The sequence below is a fragment of the Pan troglodytes genome, chromosome 3 (assembly GCF_028858775.2).
Source record: "Pan troglodytes isolate AG18354 chromosome 3, NHGRI_mPanTro3-v2.0_pri, whole genome shotgun sequence".
In the NCBI taxonomy this organism is placed as follows: Eukaryota; Metazoa; Chordata; class Mammalia; order Primates; family Hominidae; genus Pan; species Pan troglodytes.
This window is the reverse complement of record NC_072401.2, coordinates 87,217,222-87,241,285: the sequence shown is the minus strand read 5'-3', so window position 1 is coordinate 87,241,285 and position 24,064 is coordinate 87,217,222. Positions and strand designations below refer to the sequence as shown.

At 38.1% G+C, this 24,064-nt stretch overlaps 1 protein-coding gene across 8 annotated transcripts in view; it reads right to left on the bottom strand.

Annotated features, from left to right (window-relative positions):
* ARHGAP24 (Rho GTPase activating protein 24) overlaps positions 1-24,064 on the bottom strand; it is an 859,252-nt gene that overhangs the window by 156,742 nt on the left and 678,446 nt on the right. The window contains exon 1 of one of the 8 annotated variants that reach the window (XM_003310424.7): positions 23,327-23,432. The exons of 6 other annotated variants lie outside the window; for them this stretch is intronic. In XM_003310424.7, the coding sequence (XP_003310472.4) occupies positions 23,327-23,339 (13 nt within the window). In that variant the 5' untranslated portion in view covers positions 23,340-23,432. Of the gene's footprint in view, positions 1-23,281; positions 23,433-24,064 lie in introns of those variants that run through there. One more of the 8 variants, XM_009447977.5, reaches the window with a different exon arrangement.

Here is a 24,064-nt window from a genome sequence, read left to right as displayed (position 1 = left end):
GAAACTATTCCAATCAACAGAAAAAGAGAGAATCCTCCCTAACTCATTTTATGAGGCCAGCATCATCCTGATACCAAAGTCTGGCAGAGAAACAAGAAAAAAAGAGTATTTTAGACCAATATCCCCGATGAACATCGATGCAAAAATCCTCCATAAAATACTGGAAAACCGAATCCAGCAGCACATCAAAAAGCTTATCCACCAAGATCAAGTGGGCTTCACCCCTGGGATGCAAGGCTGGTTCAACATATGCAAATCAATAAACGTAATCCATCACATAAACAGAACGAAAGACAAAAACCACATGATTATCTCAATAGACGCAGAAAAGGCCTTCAATAAAATTCAACAGCCCTTCATGCTAAAAACTCTCAATGAACTAGGTATTGATGGAATGTATCTCAAAATAATGAGAGCTATTTATGACAAACTCACAGCCAATATCATACTGAATGGGCAAAAACTGGAAGCACTCCCTTTGAAAACTGGCATAAGACAGGGATGCCCTCTCTCACCACTCCTATTCAAAATAGTGTTGGAAGTTCTGGCCAGGGCAATCAGGCAAGATAAAGAAATAAAGACTATTCGATTAGGAAAGGAGGAAGTCAAATTGTCCCTGTTTGCAGATAACATGATTGTATATTTAGAAAACCCCATCATCTCAGCCCAAAATCTCCTTAAGCTGATAAGCAACTTCAGCAAAGTCTCAGGATACAAAATCAATGTGCAAAAATCACAAGCATTCCTATATACAAATAACAGACAAACAGAGAGCCAAATCATGAGTGAACTCCTATTCACAATTGCTACAAAAAGAATAACATACCTAGGAATCCAACTTACAAGGGATGTGAAGAACCTCTTCAAGGAGAACTGCAAACCACTGCTCAAAGAAATAAGAGAGGACACAAACAAATGGAAGAACATTCCATGCTCATGGATAGGAGGAATTAATATTGTGAAAATGGCCATACTGCCCAAGGTAATTTATAAAGTCAATGCCATCCCCATCAAGCTACCAATGACTTTCTTCACAGAATTGGAAAAAACTACTTTAAAGTTCATATGGAACCAAAAAAGAGCCCGCATTTCCAAGACAGTCCTACGCAAAAAGAACAAAGCTGGAAACATCATGCTACCTGACTTCAAACTATACTACAAGGCTACAGTAACCAAAACAGCATGGTACTGGTACCAAAACAGAGATATAGACCAATGGAACAGAACAGAGGCCTCAGAAATAATACCACACATCTACAACCATCTGATCTTTGACAAAGCTGACAAAAACAAGAAATGGGGAAAAGATTCTCTATTTAATAAATGGCATTGCGCAAACTGGCTAGCCATTATGTAGAAAGCTGAAACCGGATCTCTTCCTTGCACCTTATACAAAAATTAACTCAATATTGACCAACCCAAATGTCCAACGATAGACTGGATTAAGAAAATGTGGCACATATACACCATGGAATACTATGCAGCCATAAAAAAGGATGAGTTCATATCCTTTGTAATGACATGGTCGAAGTTGGAAACCATCGTTCTGAGCAAACTATTGCAAGGACAGAAAACCAAACACTGCATGTTCTCACTCATAGGTGGGAATTGAACAATGAGAACACTTGGACACAGGGCGGGGAACATCACACACCAGGGCCTGTCATGGGGTAGGGGGATGGGAGAGGGATAGCATTAGGAGAAATACCTAATGTAAATGACGAGTTAATGGGTGCAGCAAACCAACATGGCACATGTATACATATGTAACAAACCTGCATGTTGTGCACATGTACCCTAGAACTTAAAGTATAATAAAAAATACTATTCATTTAAAGTCATGCATGTAAATATACAATTTGGCTACTTTGTATCTCATATTAACAAATGGGAGGCATTTTATTTGTTTCTGAATTTTGGTACAGAAATAGTACTGCCTCACTGTATAGATTGTGTGGTGAAAGGGGGAGAAAAGTTATAGAAAACAGATTAGATGACTCTCTCTCCTATTTATTAACTGTGTAATCCTGCACAGTACATGCCTAGATTCCTTTATTATGGATTTTCTTCAACTGAAAAATGAGCATTGTTCATCTGCAGCACTGGGATGCATTACTGGATGAGATGAACAATGCTCATTTTTGGGGATGCTCATAACTTGGGGATGGGTGATTGTATTTGGAGGGCAGCATTACCCTCCAAATACCACCACTTCCTAATCTCTAATCTCTAATGCTGTGGGCAGATAATCATTTATTTGGCCAGTGACAACTATATGTGTGCCCTAATCTTTGACCTGACCTGCTCCCCACAGTTCTAGCCAAACTGATCACCTTGCAGTTCCTCAAATAGGACAGGTATAGTCCCACATCTAAACCTTGACATTTTCAGTGTCTTCTGCCTAGAAAGCTCATCACACAGCAGCCTTCCTTAGGCCTTTGCTCCTTTGCTGAAAATTCACCTTCAAGAAGTCTGTCTTGACCACTTGCATAAAAGAACACTTTCCTCCACCCGTTCTTTTTTACATCCTTTATTCTGCTATATCTATCTTCATGACCCTTACTGCCTGGCATAGTTTATATTTACTTTATTAAGCATCATTAACACCTATATTATACCATTATTAAATATCTTCTGTGTCTAGCATGTAAGATTGTTGAGGGCACAGACTTTATCAGTTTAATACACTGCTGTATTCCTAGAACTCAGAATAGTATTATCACACAATGCAAATCAACAAATATTTGTTAAATGAATGAAAAAAAATGAATCAAGCAAAATTTCTAGTGGTTAAAAAAACCAAGTGACACTTTAAACCTTCTTATTAGAAATTCATTGCAGATCATCAAGTCAATGGTAGAATCTAGATATTGAAGTATTATTATAAAAATTTACTGATTTGAATTTGTGCATGTATTCCAGAAAGGTTTAGGAGAAATCTAATGTCCAGAAATTCCCAACATAATTCATAAAGCTCTATACCCTCACACTGTCCCCTTTTGTTTATAGAACCAGTTGGCACTCAAGATCTCTCAGAAGAACACATACATTTAGATTATTTTGGCTGAATTATACTCTAGTCTTTGTATGAGTTGAGTTATAAGCTGGCAGTAAAATTATTGTAAATTTTTCTCTGATATCTCACCCTGACACATAAATAATGAATAAGTCTAAAAGTGGTCCCATAACTGAAGGGTAACATACTATTTAACTATAAGTCAGAAAGCAAACTGTGTAAATCTGTTTCCTTATTGCTTTTTCCCAGTTAAAAGGCTAGAGATCAATTTTTCTCAGATATTCATGGCATGGTGATGAAAACAGTATTGGAATCCTGACAAGTTATCTTTATCCAAGATAACAAGGTAGAGTGAAAGTTGGTTAATAACCACTATGCGATGTCTGAGAATGACCCCATCACCATTAGGTGAGAATTAATTGATTGTTTTATAGTTTTATCCAACAGAAATTTAAAGTGTTGACTTCAGAAGAACACTTCCCTAATCCTATATTTGATAGTGGGTGATTTATGCTGTACTGTTTGACTTATTTTACTGCAATAGCAATAGGTAAGATATTAAAGTAGTATCTCTCAACAAAAGGTGTCAATAATAATAATAAAAATACCCTGAATTATGAAAGTAGACCACTGTTTCCAAGTCCCTTACCTGACAGAAAGCAGATTGGGGGTGGAGATAAAGTGATTGTGGGAAGGCAGCTTTTTTGTGCGTGTGGCTTTTAGACATGTAAGTAATAACCCCATGAAAATAACATAATAGGTGGAAAGATTTTTTAAAATTATATTTTTGAGGCTAGGCACAGTGGATCACTCCTGTAATCCTAGCACTTTGGGAGGCCGAGGCGGGCGGATCACCTGAGGTCAGGAGTTTGAGACCACCTGGCCAACATGGTGAAACCCCATCTGTGATAAAAATACAAAAATTAGTCAGGTTTGGTGGTGGGTGCCTGTAATCCCAGCTACTTGAGAGGCTGAGGCAGGAGAATCATTTGAACATGGGAGGCGGAAGTTGCAGTGAGCTGAGATCGCGCCATTGCACTCCAGCCTGGACAACAAGAGCAAAACTCTGTCTCAAAAGAAAAAAGAAAAAGAAAAAGAAAAAAAATTATATTCTTAAATTTAAACAACCTCTTAGCTAAATAAGCTTTTCTAATAACTTTGAATTGTTTTCTATTTAGATTAAAAAATGCATTCTAGTGTAATCCTCCCAATACCCACCAATGGTAGCTATGATTATTTTACTTTATTTTTTAACTCTATTAACATAGGTGGGAGCTTCCAATCCATAATCAGAATATATTAGTAACTTCACTTACACAGTTGTGTTGATTACTTCTGCCTCTGTCAGGTAGGTAGTGATTAGGGGCACTGCTATGTCTTAAGTGTGCGTAAGCAAAAAGGGAAAGAACAGGGAATATAAAAGGCAGGGAAAAATCCTGAGAAGGCAAATACACATAGTGTATGTAAATTCTAAATTATGTTAACAAATACACACTAATGATTTATATTAATATATACATTAATGTACCTATAGTTTGGGAGTAAGACTTCAGTTAGGATGAGACACTGCTACTTACTAGCTATGTAACTTTGAACAAGCGCCTTAATCTCCATTGGCCTCAATTTTCCAATCTTTAAAATAGAACAGTAGTGACAACCTCTAGGACTATTGTAAGTAAAGACATACCACAAAGTTGTTTTTCAAATTTGTCTGCATAATAAAATTCTTGTATGTATAATACAATTTTTACACAGGTTGGGTAAAATCATAATTATGACTGAAAATTATCATGAGTAATAACGATAAATTTCCCGGGAAGATTAAAATACCTTCCTTTATTGTCCAGACACAATTCAATACTTTTGACTTGCAAAAGAAAGAAAAAACATATTGTCTATGGTAATGTGTACTATTGCTTCAAGGTTAAAGTTGAAGTGACAAATCCTACAAAGTATTAAAAAATGCAGGGAGAAGTGATAACAGATTAGTATTTTCCAACCTCTCGGTCAATGATATCTCTCTGTTAAACTGGTGCCATGCACCATGACATTTTCAGAGATAACTGGCTATTGGTTCCAACCCTATTCCAATGTCCAATTTGTCATCCCCTATACACCTACATCTGCAATATCCCCATCTCCCCTAAGATTCACCATGGCTATCATCATTTCCATACATTATAATTGGACAACAAAATGAACTAAAACAACAATAAAACAATAGAATTATGAGATACAGCAACAATTTCATTATACCAATACAAATTTGCTTGACTTTGATCACCAAGCAAATTATTTAAAACTAAGTACAACTCCCATTGCAATTTATACGGGACACATCCAAATCATTATCAGAAAAGGTGCAAAGTGTTCATTATCTGCTCCTCCAGGTAAATACAGATACAAATCTCGATCATTTTTTAAGTTCCTAAGACACTGGGTTTATGTTGTGTGTATGCGTGTGTTTGTATGTATGTGTGAATTGTTACTAACAACTGCTAACTCTGTGGAATAGAAGACTAAAGATATTTTTATTTAATTCTGTAATCCCAGAACATCATCACAAAGTGGCCTAAATTAACACTTTTGTTTAGGGGAAAAGTTTATGTATTCACTCAATAAATATTTATTAATAGCTTATAATATGTAGGCTACAGAGCTGTGTGCTAGAGATGCTGTAACGAACAGTTCAGCCAGGAACCTGGCCCTCCGCTAATGGATTCTATTGGAGACTCTATATCTCTTTACTCTCTGGTATCAGTGTTAGCTCATTGTGTTTTCTTCCTCCTAAATTCCTAAATCTAGTTTGTAAAACTTCCCTAGCATATCATGATGTATAATAACAGTTTATTAACAATACTAATAAAGACATTGAATAATGTATTTCAGGGAGGAGTTTACCTTTTATTTATGTTATCTCATTTAATCTTTACATGAGGAAGCTAAATTAGAATCAATTGTTACATTTTCATAAGCAATTATAACTTTAAAAATATGTTATCAATTATGTTTTAGGGCTTTTTGTGTCACACATTCTACTTAATTATTCTGCACTTAATGAAATATAACTCAGTGATAAAATTTTATACATTTAGCTGTAAAGAAAACCCCATATAGTTCAACATATATTTTGTATCAATGTCAACATTTATAATATACTGTGGAAAGAATAACATAGTCAATGGTTTTAAATATTATATTACATAGTCTATGGCTTAAATTTCCAACATGTTTTCTAATTCTTGTTGATTTTTCTGTAAATAAATAGGTGGCTTAACATAGTACTCTTTAGTTTGATGAAATTATATTTTTCCCATGGTAAAACATTTTAAAGAAATTTTTCCCTGTATTAATTAAGAAAATCACACACAAAATACGTTGATATGTTGATTCCTGACAATCAACATTTGGATAAGCAAACTTTCTATGAAATGTCTACTCATGAATTTATACAAATTTATATTTGTGATACATTATTTATATTATTTAATTAAATTTAAATTATTAAATTAAATTTGAAGTCCAAAATCATGAATTTATCAAATTTTTCTTATTATGAGTTGACTTTGCCTCTCCTGCTATTTGCGTCTTGAGTTTGGATAGTAGCTCTGCCACTTACCAGCTGCTTAATTTTTCCTTAACTGTAATTCACAGATAATGAAAGAACTTAGAGCTAGAATGCAGACCTCCCGACTCATGATCCAGTTTTCAATTATGTTAATCTATTTTTATGTTATTAGACATACAGAAACAATAAGAGAACTGTCCAACAATGTGGCATTTTAATGGTAGTATTAACCTAAATAGAAAATATTACTGTACCATCAATCTAATCTTTTAAAAACATAAAGGCAGTCATGGAAATTGAAAGGAAACTTGCATTTTCTACAAAATAATATGTAAAATAATAACTTATTATGAAATATTCAGTTTTTACTGCTAACTCCAACTGGTCATTGGAAAGTATCTGTAGCATTATCAATAGGAGTAAATAGTATGGCCTGACTGCCCTTTGAGTCAGAATCTCATTTACTACCGGTAGGTTCTTGGCTGGGTTAATTGACCTCGCTAAGTCTCAGTCTCCCATGTGTTCATCAGGGTTACTGATACCACCCCACCATCAAAGTGGGAGGATCAAATGAGACAACTTACACGATGCATTTGGCACAGAGTAGACGTTCAATAAACATGAGCTCCCTTCCTCTTCCCCTAGTGCCAGCTGGCTGGCAGACCACATTAAGCAGAAAAAAGGAAGCTATGTTCTCCTTTTTCCAGACAGCTGGTAATGCAGACATCACAGGCTTTCTACAAACAATGTTGACTAATTTTTGCCACAGCTGACGTGTGTATAATGTGCCCTGCCAGTTCTCTCAATAAGCCGAATTCATGACCACGGAATAATTAAGTTGTTTTCTTTATCGCTCCTCATTTTATGAGTCCAGATTGAGGTAAAGTGGCACTTTTGTAATGTTTTGTATATTTCATGGACTTGGAAGACTTCATTTATTGTCCTGCAATAACAACAATAAAAATGTTTTACACTGTTTATTTCTGACCACAGTACTATGATACACATAATACTGCTCCCTCCAATCTGTAGAAGCGACCACTAAGAAACAGGTAAAGTAACTTGTCCAGCATCACCCAGGCAGAAAGTGGCAGGTTAGGATTTGAATCCAGTGTTTTGACTCCTATGCCTGCACTCCAAATTCATAGAAATGATTGAGAGAGAGAGTAGGATTTGCATGTAAAGTGAACAAAGGCCTTAAACTCCCATCTACTACTTCCCATTCAGCTGAGGGGGCAAAGAATACATTACTGAACATCCAGATTGTATTAGCTATGCTGTATTTCAAAATAGAAACCCTGAAATTTCCTCTTGATAGGTAAATATTTATCCCCTTTTATATCACTCAAGTACAGTACATATAGTATACAAATTCAACAGGCAATACCTTCTTAATTATACCTAAAATATTCAACAGTTTGAGAGGCACATTTCTGCTATTTTGGTTCCTTTTACCTAAAGGGAAAAGGCCAAGTAGGGCTTGTGTGTGAATGCTTAGAACAGTGGCTGGTACAACCAGTGGCTGGTACATAAACTCTATTATTTATTATTGTTATTATTTAATTTTCAAAACTACTTGCTGAATATACACTTCTCTGATGAATTTTATAGACCACCAAGGAGCATCCTGCTGATGCCTAGGTCTGTATAACTCTGCTGAACAAAATGTGCTCCATGAATGTGTTTTATATACAGGTGTACTTGGATGAGGCTGGAAACAGCAATTCTCACCATCATTTCAATCAAGCAAAATTGGATTTTATCTGCTTTATGAATATTGGACACCTTTGTACAAAGTCATTTGAAGAAAGATTCCACTAAAAACAAATGAAAATAAACAAATGTGCAAAGCTACTGCTATAGTAAAATATAATGATAACAATAATCTCTAATACACATATTGGGCTTATTTAAGCCAGAAACTATTCTAAGTAATTCTCACTATTACACTATAAGTTAAGTTCTACAATTCCCATTTCATAGATGAGGAAATTGAAGCGATTAGATGACTTATCTAAGATAAGTTTAGAATGCAGTTGGAACTACAATCAACACAGTTTAGCTCCTGAATCTGGGCTCTTCAGCACTGTGCTCTGCTGGCTCTGGATAGTAAAGAAAGTTCCTCTTAACACATTTTATACAATTTTCAATCAGTATTCTTGAGCTCTGCACTTGAATGAGAATAATGAATGTACGCTTTCTCACTTCACAATATGACCTGAAAGCAATATGCCCAATAAGTAAACAAAATATAAATATAAAAAGAGATTCTGAAAAAGTACAAATGCAGCTAAATGGAAATAGCCTACTGAGCAGTTTTTCTGGATTCCATTTAAAACATAATAATAGGTAGGTCTAAAATGGAACTGAGGTAAGTAAAACAAAATAACTTTCTCTATGGTTTCTCTAACAGGTATTATGGTGCCTACTTCAATGTTTCCATTTATATGGTGTTTGTAACACTTTAGTGACCAAATTCAAAAAGAAGAGGCTAAATTCAAGTAAGATACCTAAAATGATCAGCAGTTTCACGTCTGATAAATTAGTAAGAGCTGTCTAATTGCATAATTGATATATCTCTATCTGCTTATACCCTTTATCCATAGATGATCTCCTGTTGATCAGGTGGCAACTTTAACACAACTTAAGGTTGATTACCAACAAGCTGTGTCACAATACTAAATAAAGTTAATTAAATTTTGATTTATAGAGGCTGTATTTCAACAATGTTGATCCATCACAGGTAGAGTCTTTATCTCTAAAAGTATTCACACTTCATGGGCTTCCCTTTAAAATACAGAACCAAAGCTATGAGAGCCAACCCTGCTAACTAAGCAAAACCCTGGATCCACAGCAGTTATGAGGGAGAGACAAATTATGTGAAACAATTAATACGGAAGGAGACATGGCACGTGTAGAGTGGGACAGACCAGTCAAAATGCTGGGCTCATAAGACCACATGGTTCATCAGACCTTCTGTGGCTCCTGGGCGCAGTGTGCACCCTGAAGCTTATCTCTTCTTCATAGCTGTTATTTAGACTAGCCCGGGGCTTAAAGGCAGGATGTAAAATGCAGTCCAGGAAAAATGATTCCTTATGTCCCTTAAGTAATTGTGAACTTGGCATAAGTTTTCTTAAGTAATTTTTAAATCAAAGTTTACTTAAGCTTATTCTATCACATGTCTTGTTATGTTTTGTTTTGTTCTCTTCTCTTCAACCAAATATAGACCATTGAGTTTCTTAAAAAAGGCACTTAGGGCTGGGCGTGGTGGCTCATGCCTGTAATCCCAGCACTTTGGGAGGGTGAGGTGGGTGGATCATGAGGTCAGGAGTTTGAGACCAGCCTGACCAACAGGGTGAAACCCAGTCTCTACTAAAAATACAAAAAAAAAAAAAAAAAAAAAAATTAGCCAGGCATGGTAGCACAGGCCTGTAATCCCAGTGACTCAGGAGGCTGAGGCAGGAGAATCGCTTGAACCCGGGAGGCAGAGGTTGCAGTGAGCCAAGGTTGCGCCACTGCACTCCAGCCTGGGTGATAGAGCAAGACTCTGTCTCAAAAAAAAAGAAAAAGAAAAAGAAAAAAGACACTTGGTAGTTTCTAAGTTAACTCCAGTAAAAAGCATTTGTGTTTCATCTGCTTAGTCAACAGAGTGAAATTATTTTATTCTTAAAAAATATTAGAATTCCTGTAATCCCAGCACTTTGGGAGGCTGAGGCGGGTGGATCACGAGGTCAGGAGATGGAGACCATCCTGGCCAACATGGTGAAATGCGGTCTCTACTAAAAATACAAAAACTGGCTGGGCGTGGTGGCATGTGCCTGTAGTCCCAGCTACTCGGGAGGCTGAGGCAGGAGAATCGCTTGAACCCAGGAGGCGGAGGTTGCAGTGAGCTGAGATCAGGCCACTGCCCTCCAGCCTGGCAACAGAGCGAGACTCCATCTCAAAAAAAGAAAAAAAAAGTTAGAATTATGACCAGACGTATTCAGGTTTAAAGCTTTATCTGAACTGATAAAGAAGTTCTGTGTGAACATAAACAGTTATTAAGAATTCAAGTTTGGATGATCAGTGTTAATAAAAGATGAGAATAAGGAGCACTAGAAAGTCTCTATCCTCTGATATCCATATTTAAATCAGCATATACATTTTCTTTCAGAAGCGTACTTTGGAGCAAGGGCTATGTTAAGCCGCACATACTTACAAATTACTCTTTTTAATGTTTAAAATAATTTATACAATTATTATTATTGAGTCTTCTCTGTTTTATTATGATTGCCGAAAGTAATGAGAATAGCCACCATTTTTAGTTCATTGTAATTGTTGTGTTTCCCCTTCCCTTTGGAATTAAGCAGGTGTCAAACATTTATTAGATGTCATCTAAGGTAATTAGTTGCTCATGAAAATGCCATGAACAATGCTCAGGTTGTGGCAACTGAGCTACGATTTTTGCTAGAACTCAATATTGATCAGCATAATGACAACAAATAAAGGTGAGGGGCTCAGCGCAGCTGGAGGAAGAAATAAAGAGAGGAAGAGCAGAAAATTTCCAAGGTGGGCCCTCCATGCGAATGAAGAACAGAGCAGGTATTTGGCAAAGTTAGCTTGGGGGAGGGAGGGATGGACTTAGTGGGGGAGGGAAGGTGTGAAAATAATTGTATTTTGTTTATGTCTTAAAGAAAACGTCCCTAAAATGTGTCATTTAAGGAAGGATACAGTTTCAGCAACAGAAGTGGGGAGGGGGGCATATCCGCCATAATAATTGGCTATGCAATAAAAGAGATTTTAAAAACACATTTTGCAGTAGTTATTTTGGCCTTTTATTTTGAGACAGAGTCTCGCTCTGTCGCCCAGGTTGGAGTGCAGTGGCGTGATCTCGGCTCACTGCCAGCTCCGCCTCCTGGGTTCACACCAGTCTCCTGCCTCAGCCTCCCAAGTAGCTGGGACTACAGACGCCCACCACCATGACTGGCTAATTGCTTTTGTATTTTTAGTAGAGATGGGGTTTCACCGTGTTAACCAGGATGGTTTTGATCCCCTGACCTCGTGATCTGCCCACCTCAGCCTCCCAAAGTGCTGGGATTACAGGCGTGAGCCACCACGCCCGGCTATTTTGGCCTTTTAAAGATATATTTAGAATGATTACATGTCTCTCTTGAGAGGCAGTATCCACAGTAGTCATGCTCACAGGCTGTGGAATCAGATTTGAATTCTGACCCTGCCACTAGTTGATGTCACGATTTAACCTGTGTCTCAACTTCCTCATCCGCACAATTTCCCAACTGTTGTTTATAGCATTGTTGTGAGAATTAAAAGTGTGTAAGTAATGTAGACGCTTAGGAGAGTGGCTGGCACCTAGTAATAACACACGTTCGCTATTTTTTCCAGACATTATTTGAACCCAATAAAGAATGTTAACAGAAAGGACGATCAAGACAGTCAAATGATGCTGGGAGTACATTTTCAAAGTTTGGTTTTGTTTTACTACTTAGCATATAGATAAAGCCAGCAGAGCAGAAATACAATACTGATCGAGGAACCTAAACTATAGGACTCGAGAGAAGATGATAAAAATGTTAAAGTTCTCTAATTTTCAGTTACAAAGATTCATTCCCACCTAGGGAAATTTCCCTACAACATTGCTCGCAGCATGGCAGTTTTATTGGGATTGGAATACAGTCCATATGGTGTGCTTGCTGACACTGGAGTTTAGGGGAGTGGGCTCCTCCTGAGCATATTTTACTTCTGTGAATAATCACTTGTCATTTCAAGTCCCCACCCCCATGAGAACTGCAACCTCGGAGTCCTCTAGGGAAGCTGCATTTGTTCCCTTGCTATTATAAGCATTTGCCCAAGATGACTCCAGGACAAAGTTTAATTCCGCTGCTTGTTTTTTTTTTTTTCTCTTTCCATTTGTCTTCATGTAACATAGACTCCACAACCACAAATTCCAGCTGAATTACATTTTTAGGGACGTGCAAAGACCTTGGGGCAGGAGAAGCAGAAGTCAGTGAAGCAAGAGTTCACCACATTTTCAATCACTTAAAGAATGATGTTAGAAATTCAAGTACCTTTTCCCCATTACTGGGGAAAATGTTTTCCCTTGACAGGCCTTATTTCAGAATTAGATTGTATGACCCAGTTAGCTAGGCTGACTCAAATTATAGAGCAAGTTGGCAGAAAAGAAACAACTTACAGAATCAAAGCAAGTGTAGGAAAAAAGAATTTGAGCTATCTCTGCCTAATGATCTTCTGAGTTCACTCCTAAGGGATGCTCCACAGCAAGGGAATAAATAGTCATCAACACTTAATTCCTAAAACTTTTAGAGATAAATATTACCTTTAGGAATAAATATGTCACAGCTGGGCTAGAATGATGACCCATACTTGCTATGTGCACATATTTAGGGAGTCCCTGCACATCAGCACAGTCCTTTCCCCCCACTTTTTGGCATTTGAGAATTGGGCTTCTACTCTGTGAGTTGGAACAGCTCTTCTGAAACTTTAATGTACAAACAAAACATCTGGGGATCTACGTTAAAATGCAGATTCTGATGCAGGAGGTCTAGAAGAGGCTTGAGACTCTGCATTTCTTAACAGAGCTGACAGGATACTGATGCTGCTAGTCACTGACCACACTTCGAATAGCATGGAGGTAATATAATACTGAGGCCAGTCCTGGACTCTGAATTTTCTTGGGTTCTCCCATTACTATTATTTCTTCTAAGCCAATGCTAGGGGTTGAATTACGTTCCTCAGGAAAGATATGTTGAAGTCCTAACCCCCAGTATCTCAGAATGTGGTCATATTTGGAAATAGGGTCTTTACAGGTCAAAGTGGTAGTCCCTAATCCAATATGACTGGTGTCCTCATAAAAAGGGGAAATAGGGACACAGTGATAGATATGCACAGAGGGAAGGTGATGTTGAAAAACATAGGAAGACAGGCATCTACAAGCTAAGAAACTCCTGAGTCTATCAGAAGCTAGGAGAAAGACCGAGAACAGACCTTCTGTAGTGTCTTCAGAGGCAGCAACAACCTGCTAACACCTTGATTTTACATTTATGGCTTCCAGAACTGTGAGGTAGGAAATTTTTGTTGTTTAAACCACTCATTTGTGAAACTTTGTTACAGCAGTTTTGAGAAAGTAATACAGGTACTGTTATCAAGGACATTTCCCTGACACTTCATTCTCCTACTCTGTGACACACACAGAAATGTTTAGTGTACCACAAAACTTAACACAACCTGAGGAATGTGAACACAACATCCCATACCCAGATAAGGTAACAACAAAAGATGGAGGTCATGTTTCTTAGGACCAAAGCTTGCATTGCTCCTACTGTCATTGCAGGTGTCAATAATGACATGCTCTCATAGATTGCCAGCACTGCCAAGTCTGAATTCCATAATTTATCCAAAACTGCTCTTACCTACAAATCACTATCTGGCCGCACCTGGAATCCCAGCACTTTGGGAGGCCAAGGCAGCTGGGCCACTTGAGGTCAGGTGTTCCAGACCAGTCTGGCCAACATGGTGAAACCCTGTCTCCACTAAAACTACAAAAATTAGCCGGGCATGGTGGCACGCACCTGTAATCCCAGCTGCTCGAGAGGCTGAGGCAGGAGAATCTCTTGATCCCGGGAGGCGGAGGTTGCAGTGAGCTGAGATCATGCCACTGCACTCCTGCCTGGGCAACAGAGCAAGACTCCATCTCAAAAAACAAACAAACAAACAAAATACAAATCACTATCACATTCTATCGCTTCACATCCTTTCCACCTCATTAGCAGCCGTACAAATTGCTTTCCTTTTTAGAACCATTTTTCTACAATGAAACAAACCATGCTTTTTTTTTTTTTTTGAGATGGAGTCTCACTCTGTCACCCAGGCTGGAGTGCAGTGGCGCGATCTCGGCCCACTGCAAGCTCCGCCTCCCGGGTTCACGTCATTCTCCTGCCTCAGCCCCCCAGCTGGGACTACAGACGCCCGCCACCACGCCTGGCTAATTTTTGTATTTTTAGTAGAGACGCGGGGTTTCACCGTGTTAGCTAGGATGGTCTCAATCTCCTGACCTCGTGATCCGCCCGCCTCAGCCTCCCAAAAGTGCTGGGATTACAGGCATAAGCCACCGCGCCCGGCCCAAAGTTTGCTTTTTTTTTTTTTTAAATTACATTGTGCGAGTTACTAGGTTTGCAATGAATACAAGAAGAGAAAAACAAGCCTGCATAGACTTATTTGAAAGGGTGTCGGCAAGAATGAGGTATGCTAATCTCACTCACTAGCTGAGTGATGGGTCTCTACAAATCAGACTGACAGCAAACATGATTCAAACACACTCCTCAGAAAAATGACAAGCTACTAACAAGGTATTTGCTTTCACTTCAAAAGAGTAAAATATATGCTTATGAGATCCATGAAAACCAAGGAGTGAAGTTTTTTTATTTTGATACTTAGTCATTACACTTCTAAATATGGTTCAATCTACTTTTTATACTCTCAGTATTCTTTACTTGGGAACCACTCCCTTGGAGATATTTGAAAAGTGCAGGAGTGTTTGGGTTTTCGCATAAATGGAGGAGTTATTGGCATTTAATGGGCAAGGCTTGGGGAAACAAAACATTCCATAGAGCAAAGGACTATAAATATTTGTCCCTTCCCAAATAGTAAAAGCAACTCTAGATTGAGGCCTTCATCCCATCCTGGCATTTCTTTAAGATTAATGGTCTTTTCAGTTTGGGCTCTCTGTTCACCCTTTGACTTCTTCCAGAAACCACGTGGACATCACAGATCTTCTCTCCGTTTTGACAGGTGTGTCATTCCTTGGTATGTCCAAAGAACACTGGTTTCTCACTCTATCCTCCTTATGGGATGTTGTAACAAATACACTGGGTAATCAATAGAACTGTTCTTATTAGTTTTCTGTCTCATTTTCAGGGGCAAGTGGCGAGATGGGTGAAGTATTATAGATATATCTGACCAACAAAGTGTACTTGAGATAGGATGTCTTGGAGGTGTTTTAAAATATTCTTTTATGCAATTCTCTATTTTCCTTCATGATTACTGTTAGTGTCTCTTTCTTTTATTCATTCATTTATTTAACATAAAAAAGGACCTACTAAGAGGAAGAAATTGTGTTAGGTCCTATGGAAGAAGGTCACAGATAATGATAATGAGGTCTTCATTCTGTGATGATCAAATTTATCCTATTGTATCTCCCATTAATTCTTTTTATTCTCTCTGATAACTTCCCCCAACTTTTTCTACCTCTTGATCTAGAAAAAATTCACTCCTCCACCAAAATGATAGTCCTATTTGCTAAAATATCTCCATTCACAGGTTAGCTTTTTGATTATTTCTTCTACTATAAACAAATACATACATACATATTTTCTCAGCTAAACTTCGTAATATGTGATTTATACTAATATTACATATGTGAAAACTGAGCTTCACAAAAGTTAAATAACCTTCCCAACTTGCTCATGGATTTCAAAGCAGATCCAGCTGATCCCAGTGCCTGTGTTCTTAACTAATGTAAAATATTTCTGATATTTAAAATCACTTTTGTGTGACTTCTAGTGAGCTTATAAATACCTTACTTGAAAGTTTCAGACACATTTGGCCTTCATTCTCAGCACCTTGACTAAATTGTTCATGACTGTTTTAGAAAACTGTTTGTACCTTCCAAGTTTCTATTAACACTAAATTTTAAAAGTTTAAAAACTTTTCTGGGTTTCTTAGCTAATACAAATCCAAAAGGCAGAAATTCCAAATATAACTGGGTAGTCCTTTGCAATTTTTCAAAGCCTTCAGGCTTTTGAAGTTCTGTGGATTTGCCTTAATCTGTTGCTAGAACACTGCACATTGCTCTAAACAGCCTGCCAGTCTGAGAAACTTAGCGTGAATGACACAAGTGTTGTTGTTTTTTTTCCCCCAGGTCAGAGGATAGTGTGAAACAGTACGGGAGGTCATGGGAGGGGAGGAATCCCAGGATAAAGAAATTAACTAGAGGAACAGGAAGTAAAATAGAAAAAAAATCCAGAGACCTAAAGAAAAACCTTTCCAATTGAAGCTGTCTCCTCCCCACCAAGCACATACCTCTTGATAGATAGCTTTTTGAATCAGTTCAGTCTATTCCGATAGCAACTTCAAAGGGCCAGCACATAGCTGACAGTGTGTCATTCCATTGTCATATCAATGGAAGTCAGAGATCAGAAATATGCAGATACCAGAGAGAGTGATGGTACTTTGAGGCCTCAATCAAGTGTCAGATTTAGGAATCAGGACAGTTAAGAACAAGAAATCAGTCTACAATATTTTCCTAACACTTGTCCAGCCCCAGCATAAAACACAGGCATCAATTTGGAATTATAAAATAAATTAGTGATTGACATATATACCTTCTTTGCTTTCCTTCCTCTCTGAAGCCTGGGAGCCTGAAACACATAGAGAACACTGGGGTAGATGGTACAGAGAAAGGCCCACCTCGGACACCTCTATTCTGCTATGGTAACTGCCATGCCCAGGTACCTCTCAAGCAGCAGGACACTATTTCTACCCCTGCCCATGACAACTCAGTGGCATGGTGGTGATAGCATCTCCCCTGTGCATGTAAGCACACCAAAGCCTTCTAGTATGCTGATAATTTCATACTTTACACCTAAACCTTCAACCATTTTAGAATTTATTTTGGTGGTACTTTTTTTCTAAATGGCTACATAGTTGTACCGGTACCTACTACTTCTTATTGACTCATTCATCCTTCTCCCACCATTTTAAAGTTCTGCCTAAGTTAATGGGGTATATTTGGTGTTAAGAGAGGGTTGTCCACAATGGACTAACCCATTGAACACCGCACATGGCAAAATGATACTAAGTAGTCTATTCCTGTTTGGTGTGTTAATCTGCATTAATCATGCCTTTTTATTTTTGTATTTCTGATGATTTGTCATCTGAGGACTTGTGGGCCTGAAGAGACTGCCCCTTCCAGGGCTACCCAATGCCTAATAATAGTAAAAGACCCACCTGGCAGTGTGTTTTCACATGCAAACCAACGAATCCAGAGCCCATACCTCAACCACCTCCTCTATCAGGCTCTCATGCTCTGGGCCACTATCCTTCTGCTCAAATCACTCCAGGGCCAGGTATTAGACAACTAGAGACAACCCCTACACCACTGAGACCATCGGAATTATACAAACTACCCAAGCCTTCTCACCCTACCTTATTTGTTCCCGCCCACGGAAAACACAAAAGGCTCTTGCTCCTGTTTTCTTTTGGCTCCCTCTGCCCCTGACTGACCCTGGTGCTTCCCTGTATGGCCCCTGCATGTGGCCTGCCCCTCTCTTCTTGGGAACTTGAGAGTGACAAACTATCTCTTCAATAACAATCACCTCCTAATCTATTGGCCCCACAATTCCTGAAAAATAATAAAACCTACATTTAAAAATACAGTTCTTACACAGACTTAGCAGGAAAAGGAGACTTTTTTTTTTCTTTTTTAGATAGAGTCTCACTCTGTTGCCCAAGCTGAACTGCAGTGGTGTGATGTCAGCTCACTGAAGCCTTGACTTCCGGGACTCAGGTGATTATCACACCTCAGCCTCCCGAGTACCTGGGACTACAGGCACATACCACCATGTCCCACTAATTTTTGTATTTTTAGTAGAGACTGAGTTTTCCTATGTTGTCTAGCCTGGTCTTGAACTCCTGGGCTCAAGTGATCCTCCCACCCTGGCCTCCCAAAGTGCTGGGGTTACAGGTGTGAGCCACGGTACCAGGTGGAGACATTTCTTTATAGCCACAAAATAATCCCTCTGAACACATTGGTGTGTTCTGATAAGTTATCAGTCAAATGAAAGCCCATTGTATAAGAATAAGAGTTGGAGAAGGAACACACTCCAGTTGGTTTTATACTTTATCATAAAAATATTTAAAGCATGCCAATCTTTAAAAATATTAAAATGATCTTTGACAAACCTGAGAAAAACAAGCAATGGGGAAAGGATTCCCTATTTAATAAATGGTGCTGGGAAAACTGGCTAGCCATATGTAGAAAGCTGAAACTGGATCCCTTCCTTACACCTTATACAAAAATCAATTCAAGATGGATTAAAGATTTAAACGTTAGACCTAAAACCATAAAAACCCTAGAAGAAAACCTAGGCATTACCATTCAGGACATAGGCGTGGGCAAGGACTTCATGTCTAAAACACCAAAAGCAATGGCAACAAAAGCCAAAATTGACAAATGGGATCTAATTAAACTAAAGAGCTTCTGCACAGCAAAAGAAACTACCATCAGAGTGAATAGGCAACCTACAACATGGGAGAAAATTTTCGCAACCTACTCATCTGACAAAGGGCTAATATCCAGAATCTACAGTGAACTCAAACAAATTTACAAGAAAAAAACAAACAACCCCATCAAAAAGTGGGCGAAGGACATGAACAGGCACTTCTCAAAAGAAGACATTTATGCAGCCAAAAAACACATGAAAAAATGCTCATCATCACTGGCCATCAGAGAAATGCAAATCAAAACCACTATGAGATATCATCTCACACCAGTTAGAATGGCAATCATTCAAAAGTCAGGAAACAACAAGTGCTGGAGAGGATGTGGAGAAATAGGAACACTTTTACACTGTTGGTGGGACTGTAAACTAGTTCAACCATTGTGGAAGTCAGTGTGGCGATTCCTCAGGGATCTAGAACTAGAAATACCATTTGACCCAGCCATCCCATTACTGGGTATATACCCAAATGACTATAAATCATGCTGCTATAAAGACACATGCACACGTATGTTTATTGCGGCATTATTCACAATAGCAAAGACTTGGAACCAACCCAAATGTCCAACAATGATAGACTGGATTAAGAAAATGTGGCACATATACACCATGGAATACTATGCAGCCATAAAAAATGATGAGTTCATATCCTTTGTAGGGACATGGATGAAATTGGAAACCATCATTCTCAGTAAACTATCGCAAGAACAAAAAACCAAACACCGCATATTCTCACTCATAGGTGGGAATTGAACAATGAGATCACATGGACACAGGAAGGGGAATACCATACTCTGGGGACTGTGGTGGGGAGGGGGGAGGGGGGAGGGATAGCATTGGGAGATATACCTAATGCTAGATGACGAGTTAGTGGGTGCAGCGCACCAGCATGGCACATGTATACATATGTAACTAACCTGCACAATGTGCACATGTACCCTAAAACTTAAAGTATAATAATAAAAAAAAAAAAAAAAAAGTCTCTCTTTTTATTGATTTTAATATATTGGAGTAGTGTTTTTTAAAATTCCCTTAAGGTCAAATATGCCTATAAATAGGAAACTTTGCAATAATTTTTATTGATGGTTCCTTGCCCATTAGAAATATTTGGAAGTTGTAATTACATTGTCTTACTGATTATTTGAATTACATATTGAAAAGAATTTTGGGGCTCTTAATGTGTAAAGAGTTTATGTTGTATTGGTCATCAGTGTTTTTAAAAATTATTATTTATGATGATGGGTGGCTATTGAAGGGAACATAGGTAGATATTAGAATCCGATTTGAGGTCTTCCCTAGCATAATGGAAATAACTTAAATGTTTAAATAGCAGGAATTATATATGTATTTGAGATAATGACTTTAGTGGGTACCTCCTGTGGCAGGGGCCAAGAATGACAGGCAGTCATATTCCAGCAACCAGGCTGTATTTATTTTATTTCCTTAGAAGACACACTGCATTCAAGATAAATGAGGCAGGGCTCTTGAGCAGACTTGCAGAAAATGTTTATACTCCCTGTTTCCAAGGGAGAATCACCTGCTGCCATCTGCTCCTACTCCAGCTCCCAAGTCCTTATAGCCAGCGGTCCACTGAGGAGCCCAGTGACTGTCAGAACACTGTGGTCTCAGGACTAATCTACCAGAGAAATAATCACATCACATACCCTGCTCTCCAGGTTTCTTCTCTCCAAACAACCGAGGCCTAATTTAAGGAATCTAGAAGTAATAGTAGTTAAAAGTTGTGTGAGTGCCCATTATATTATCTGAATCTATACTGCTTTGGGAAGAGTTAGTAGGCAAAATAGAACTTAGTGGCCAAGGTAAAGAGACATACAAATGATGGATAGTGCTGTAAGCCAATCCCATAAGCTAAAAGTCATATTTACTGTCAGTTTACCAAAGGCCTTTGTAGAAGTGTAACTATGTCGGTATGTATAAACAATTGTTGAGGTAGGTTCCCAAGCCTAGCAACGGACTAGATGGATTAAAAAAGTATGAATAGCAGAAATGCTAGGCACGATGGACACAGTGGTCCTTGCTGCCTGGTAGCCACTAATCTCATTCTTTCCTACTCACTCTCCCATTTTCTGCTCAGAGAGTGGGCAGTAATCTCTTGATTTCAAGGGAAGTAGGATTTTCCCTGGTCCCAAGGGATGTATCCCTTGTCAAAACTGCTTCCTTGTCCAAGGTGTAGAAATTGTGTGTAGGTCAAAAGAAAGAAGGTTCAGCAAATGAAGAACTTAGTGAGTTTATAGTCTAGAATAAAAGTGTAGAGCTGAAAGAAGGAAGAAAGCAAGGACACAATGTGTTAGGGAGTTTAAGCATTTTAGAAAATTAGAGATATTTATCAAATATGTAAATAAAGGCTAATCTTTCCCCTTAACTAGGAGAACTTAATTGCATAGAAGTAAATGTGTTTGAACAGACTGGCATGTGCTCTGAGGTCAGTACCTATAATCTCTAAACCTTTTTAAACCTCTTTGCATGTTGAGGTAAGCTAGTTATCTAAAGAACAAACACAGACACTATTAAAGGCTTTTCTTGGCTGTATACACTGATTATGATTCATCAAATAGGTGACTTACTTTCTAGTGCTTCAACATAGAAGCTGACCATGGGTTCACATGGATGCCACATCTGAACATACAAGACTGTAGTCCTCACAGAGGGATGAATACTCTTGTGTTGATAAAACAGTTACACAAGGCCTTCCTGTACATCTTTTCAGTCATGGTGATAGTCATGTTAAACTCTTTTCAAGAAGCAGCCAAATTTTACATCATGAAAAGCCAGTATAGTACAGGTTCCCATATAGAAATGCCAATCATCAATTCTTTGTACACCTCAAGTTCCACATCTGTGAAATGAAACTTTTTCTTAACTCGCATAGAAAGCATTACAGTGTTAGAGTCAGGTGTTTCTGCTCAGCATACCACAGTGCTCTTATATAGAGTCTGAAAGCAAGGAACCATGAAGAGAGTGTCCCAGGAACTTGGCATTCCACGTGCATGTAGGAACAGGTGACGATCTAGTTTACAGTATTAGAATCTTCTTTCAAAACTGACATACTTTAAAAGTGGGACAGATAATTTTAATATTATATGTTCTTTGTTAATTGTTTTGAATAATTTTAATGTTCACTGCCTTTTAATAAAATTTATTTTACTTCATTAGTTTTTAAAGTCTATCAAAATGGATATCAATTTTAAATAAAAAATTTAAATTTCCTTTTTTCCTTCTCATTTTATTAATCTCAGCAACATAATCCAAATTAATTAGAACTGACAAGTACATTCCACAGGTTGACATGTTTTATTAAGAATTCTTGTTCTTGGCTTCATTTCTGCTGACTCTACATTTTTTAAGTATGCTATTGTTCTTTCATTAGACATAAAAATTTGAGCAGTTAGAGTAATTTTTTGGTATTCCCTCATAATTATTCCTCATTTCAATGTATTATCTTCTTTTTCATTTTAAAATCTGATATTCTTTTTCTTCTTCTACTTACACCGTACCAAATTCCTATACTTTTCCCTTTTCTCAAATACGAGTCTGAGAAATATAAACCTCCTATATATTTATTTAGATATTTAAAAAGTATCTCCTTTTTATAGTTTATGGGTTCACTTAAGTAGCCAGCATACAAAACTGACCCACGATTAAGGTCTGTTAACCCAAGAGCATGATTTTAATTCCTATTGTAACAGACTCATAGTGAGTAATACTCTGCGTTCCCATGTACTTCTACAAGCTTACATAGCAGTTGTATTGTCCTGTGTACACAGAATGTAAGGTTACAAAATTCAAATATGCGGATAACAAAAGCTTTATAGGTTGATTAAGTTAATTGTAAGTACATCAAAAGATAGCACGTATTATTTGGTTTTCTTTTGGCTTTTAAAAAAAAAAAAAACACGCAGACACACACAAATGGCCAAGTAGTTGTTTTCATTTTGACAAGCAATTACACAAAAAACTCCCACTGCTTTTGTCAACAGATCAAATCCTAAGGCACTCTACTCTCTCAAAGTTTCAACCACTAAAATGTAGGTAAAGCAAAGAATACACCACAGCAAGCACTAAACAAATATAGCAATTTAGATTTTTATCGGAAGCAGTTTTTATATTCCTTCAAATTAGCACTGGAATTCTGTATATGAACAGATACATCATGTGGCAGCAGCGATTAACGAAAGAATCCAAGAAACACTGCACTATAACGATCACATTTCAGCGTGGAAGAACAGCACTATGTCCAATCTGTTGCCACAATGTAGACACCGTGGAGAGCTGAATGGATCATGACAGAAAACAAGGGTATAAATAAAACCGCACACAGTCTAGGTCCTGAATTTGTGGTGATATAAATATCCCCAAATTATTAAACACAATCAACAACAATACCTGGCAATTTGTCTCCAAATTAAGAACAAAGCACCCAGCTCTCACCTTGCACAAACATACACTTCAGTGGTCAGTGACAAATGCAGGCTGCACTTGCAAGCTGGGAGACAGAGCAGCTGCTCTGTCCTGAGTCGCTTAAAGCACATTCGAGCCCAACTCAGGTCCTACTGTGTTTGCTCACTGCAGTTTCTCCCATGACTCCATCACCCAGGAATGGAAACCACGGCTCGCTCCCCAGCACTAGTGAGCTCCCCAGCTACTGAGCTCAGGTAAAAACGCTGAGTCCTGCAAGGTCACCACAAGGTGACCACAAGCAAAAGGAGTGTACAGGGAAGAGGAGGGGCTGTCATGGAAAGACCCTAAACTCCAGACACCTTGCCTTTCGAGATTCTGAATTCCGTAAATCAGAGCTGGGACAATAAAATCTGAGAATCCCAAATGGCACCAAGCCAAGCAACCAACCCAGGGGCACTGTTTAAGCAATAATCTCTCTCTCTCTCTAAACACACACACACACACACACACACACACACACACACACGGGCAGACTTCAGTGTAGCTATTCTAATTGCCCAGACATCCCTCTCAAGCCAAAAAGTTGTTTATTTTTTTCAGGTTTCCAGGTAACAGGGCTTAAAGAAGGATCTTAGAAAATTAAAGTATTTGCCAAAATCAAATTAATTCTAAGAGCAAAATGATTTCTGGCCCATAAACTCATATAATAAAGTCTTGCATTTTGCATACATACTGGAATTATGCAAACTTCCATATTAAAATATAGTA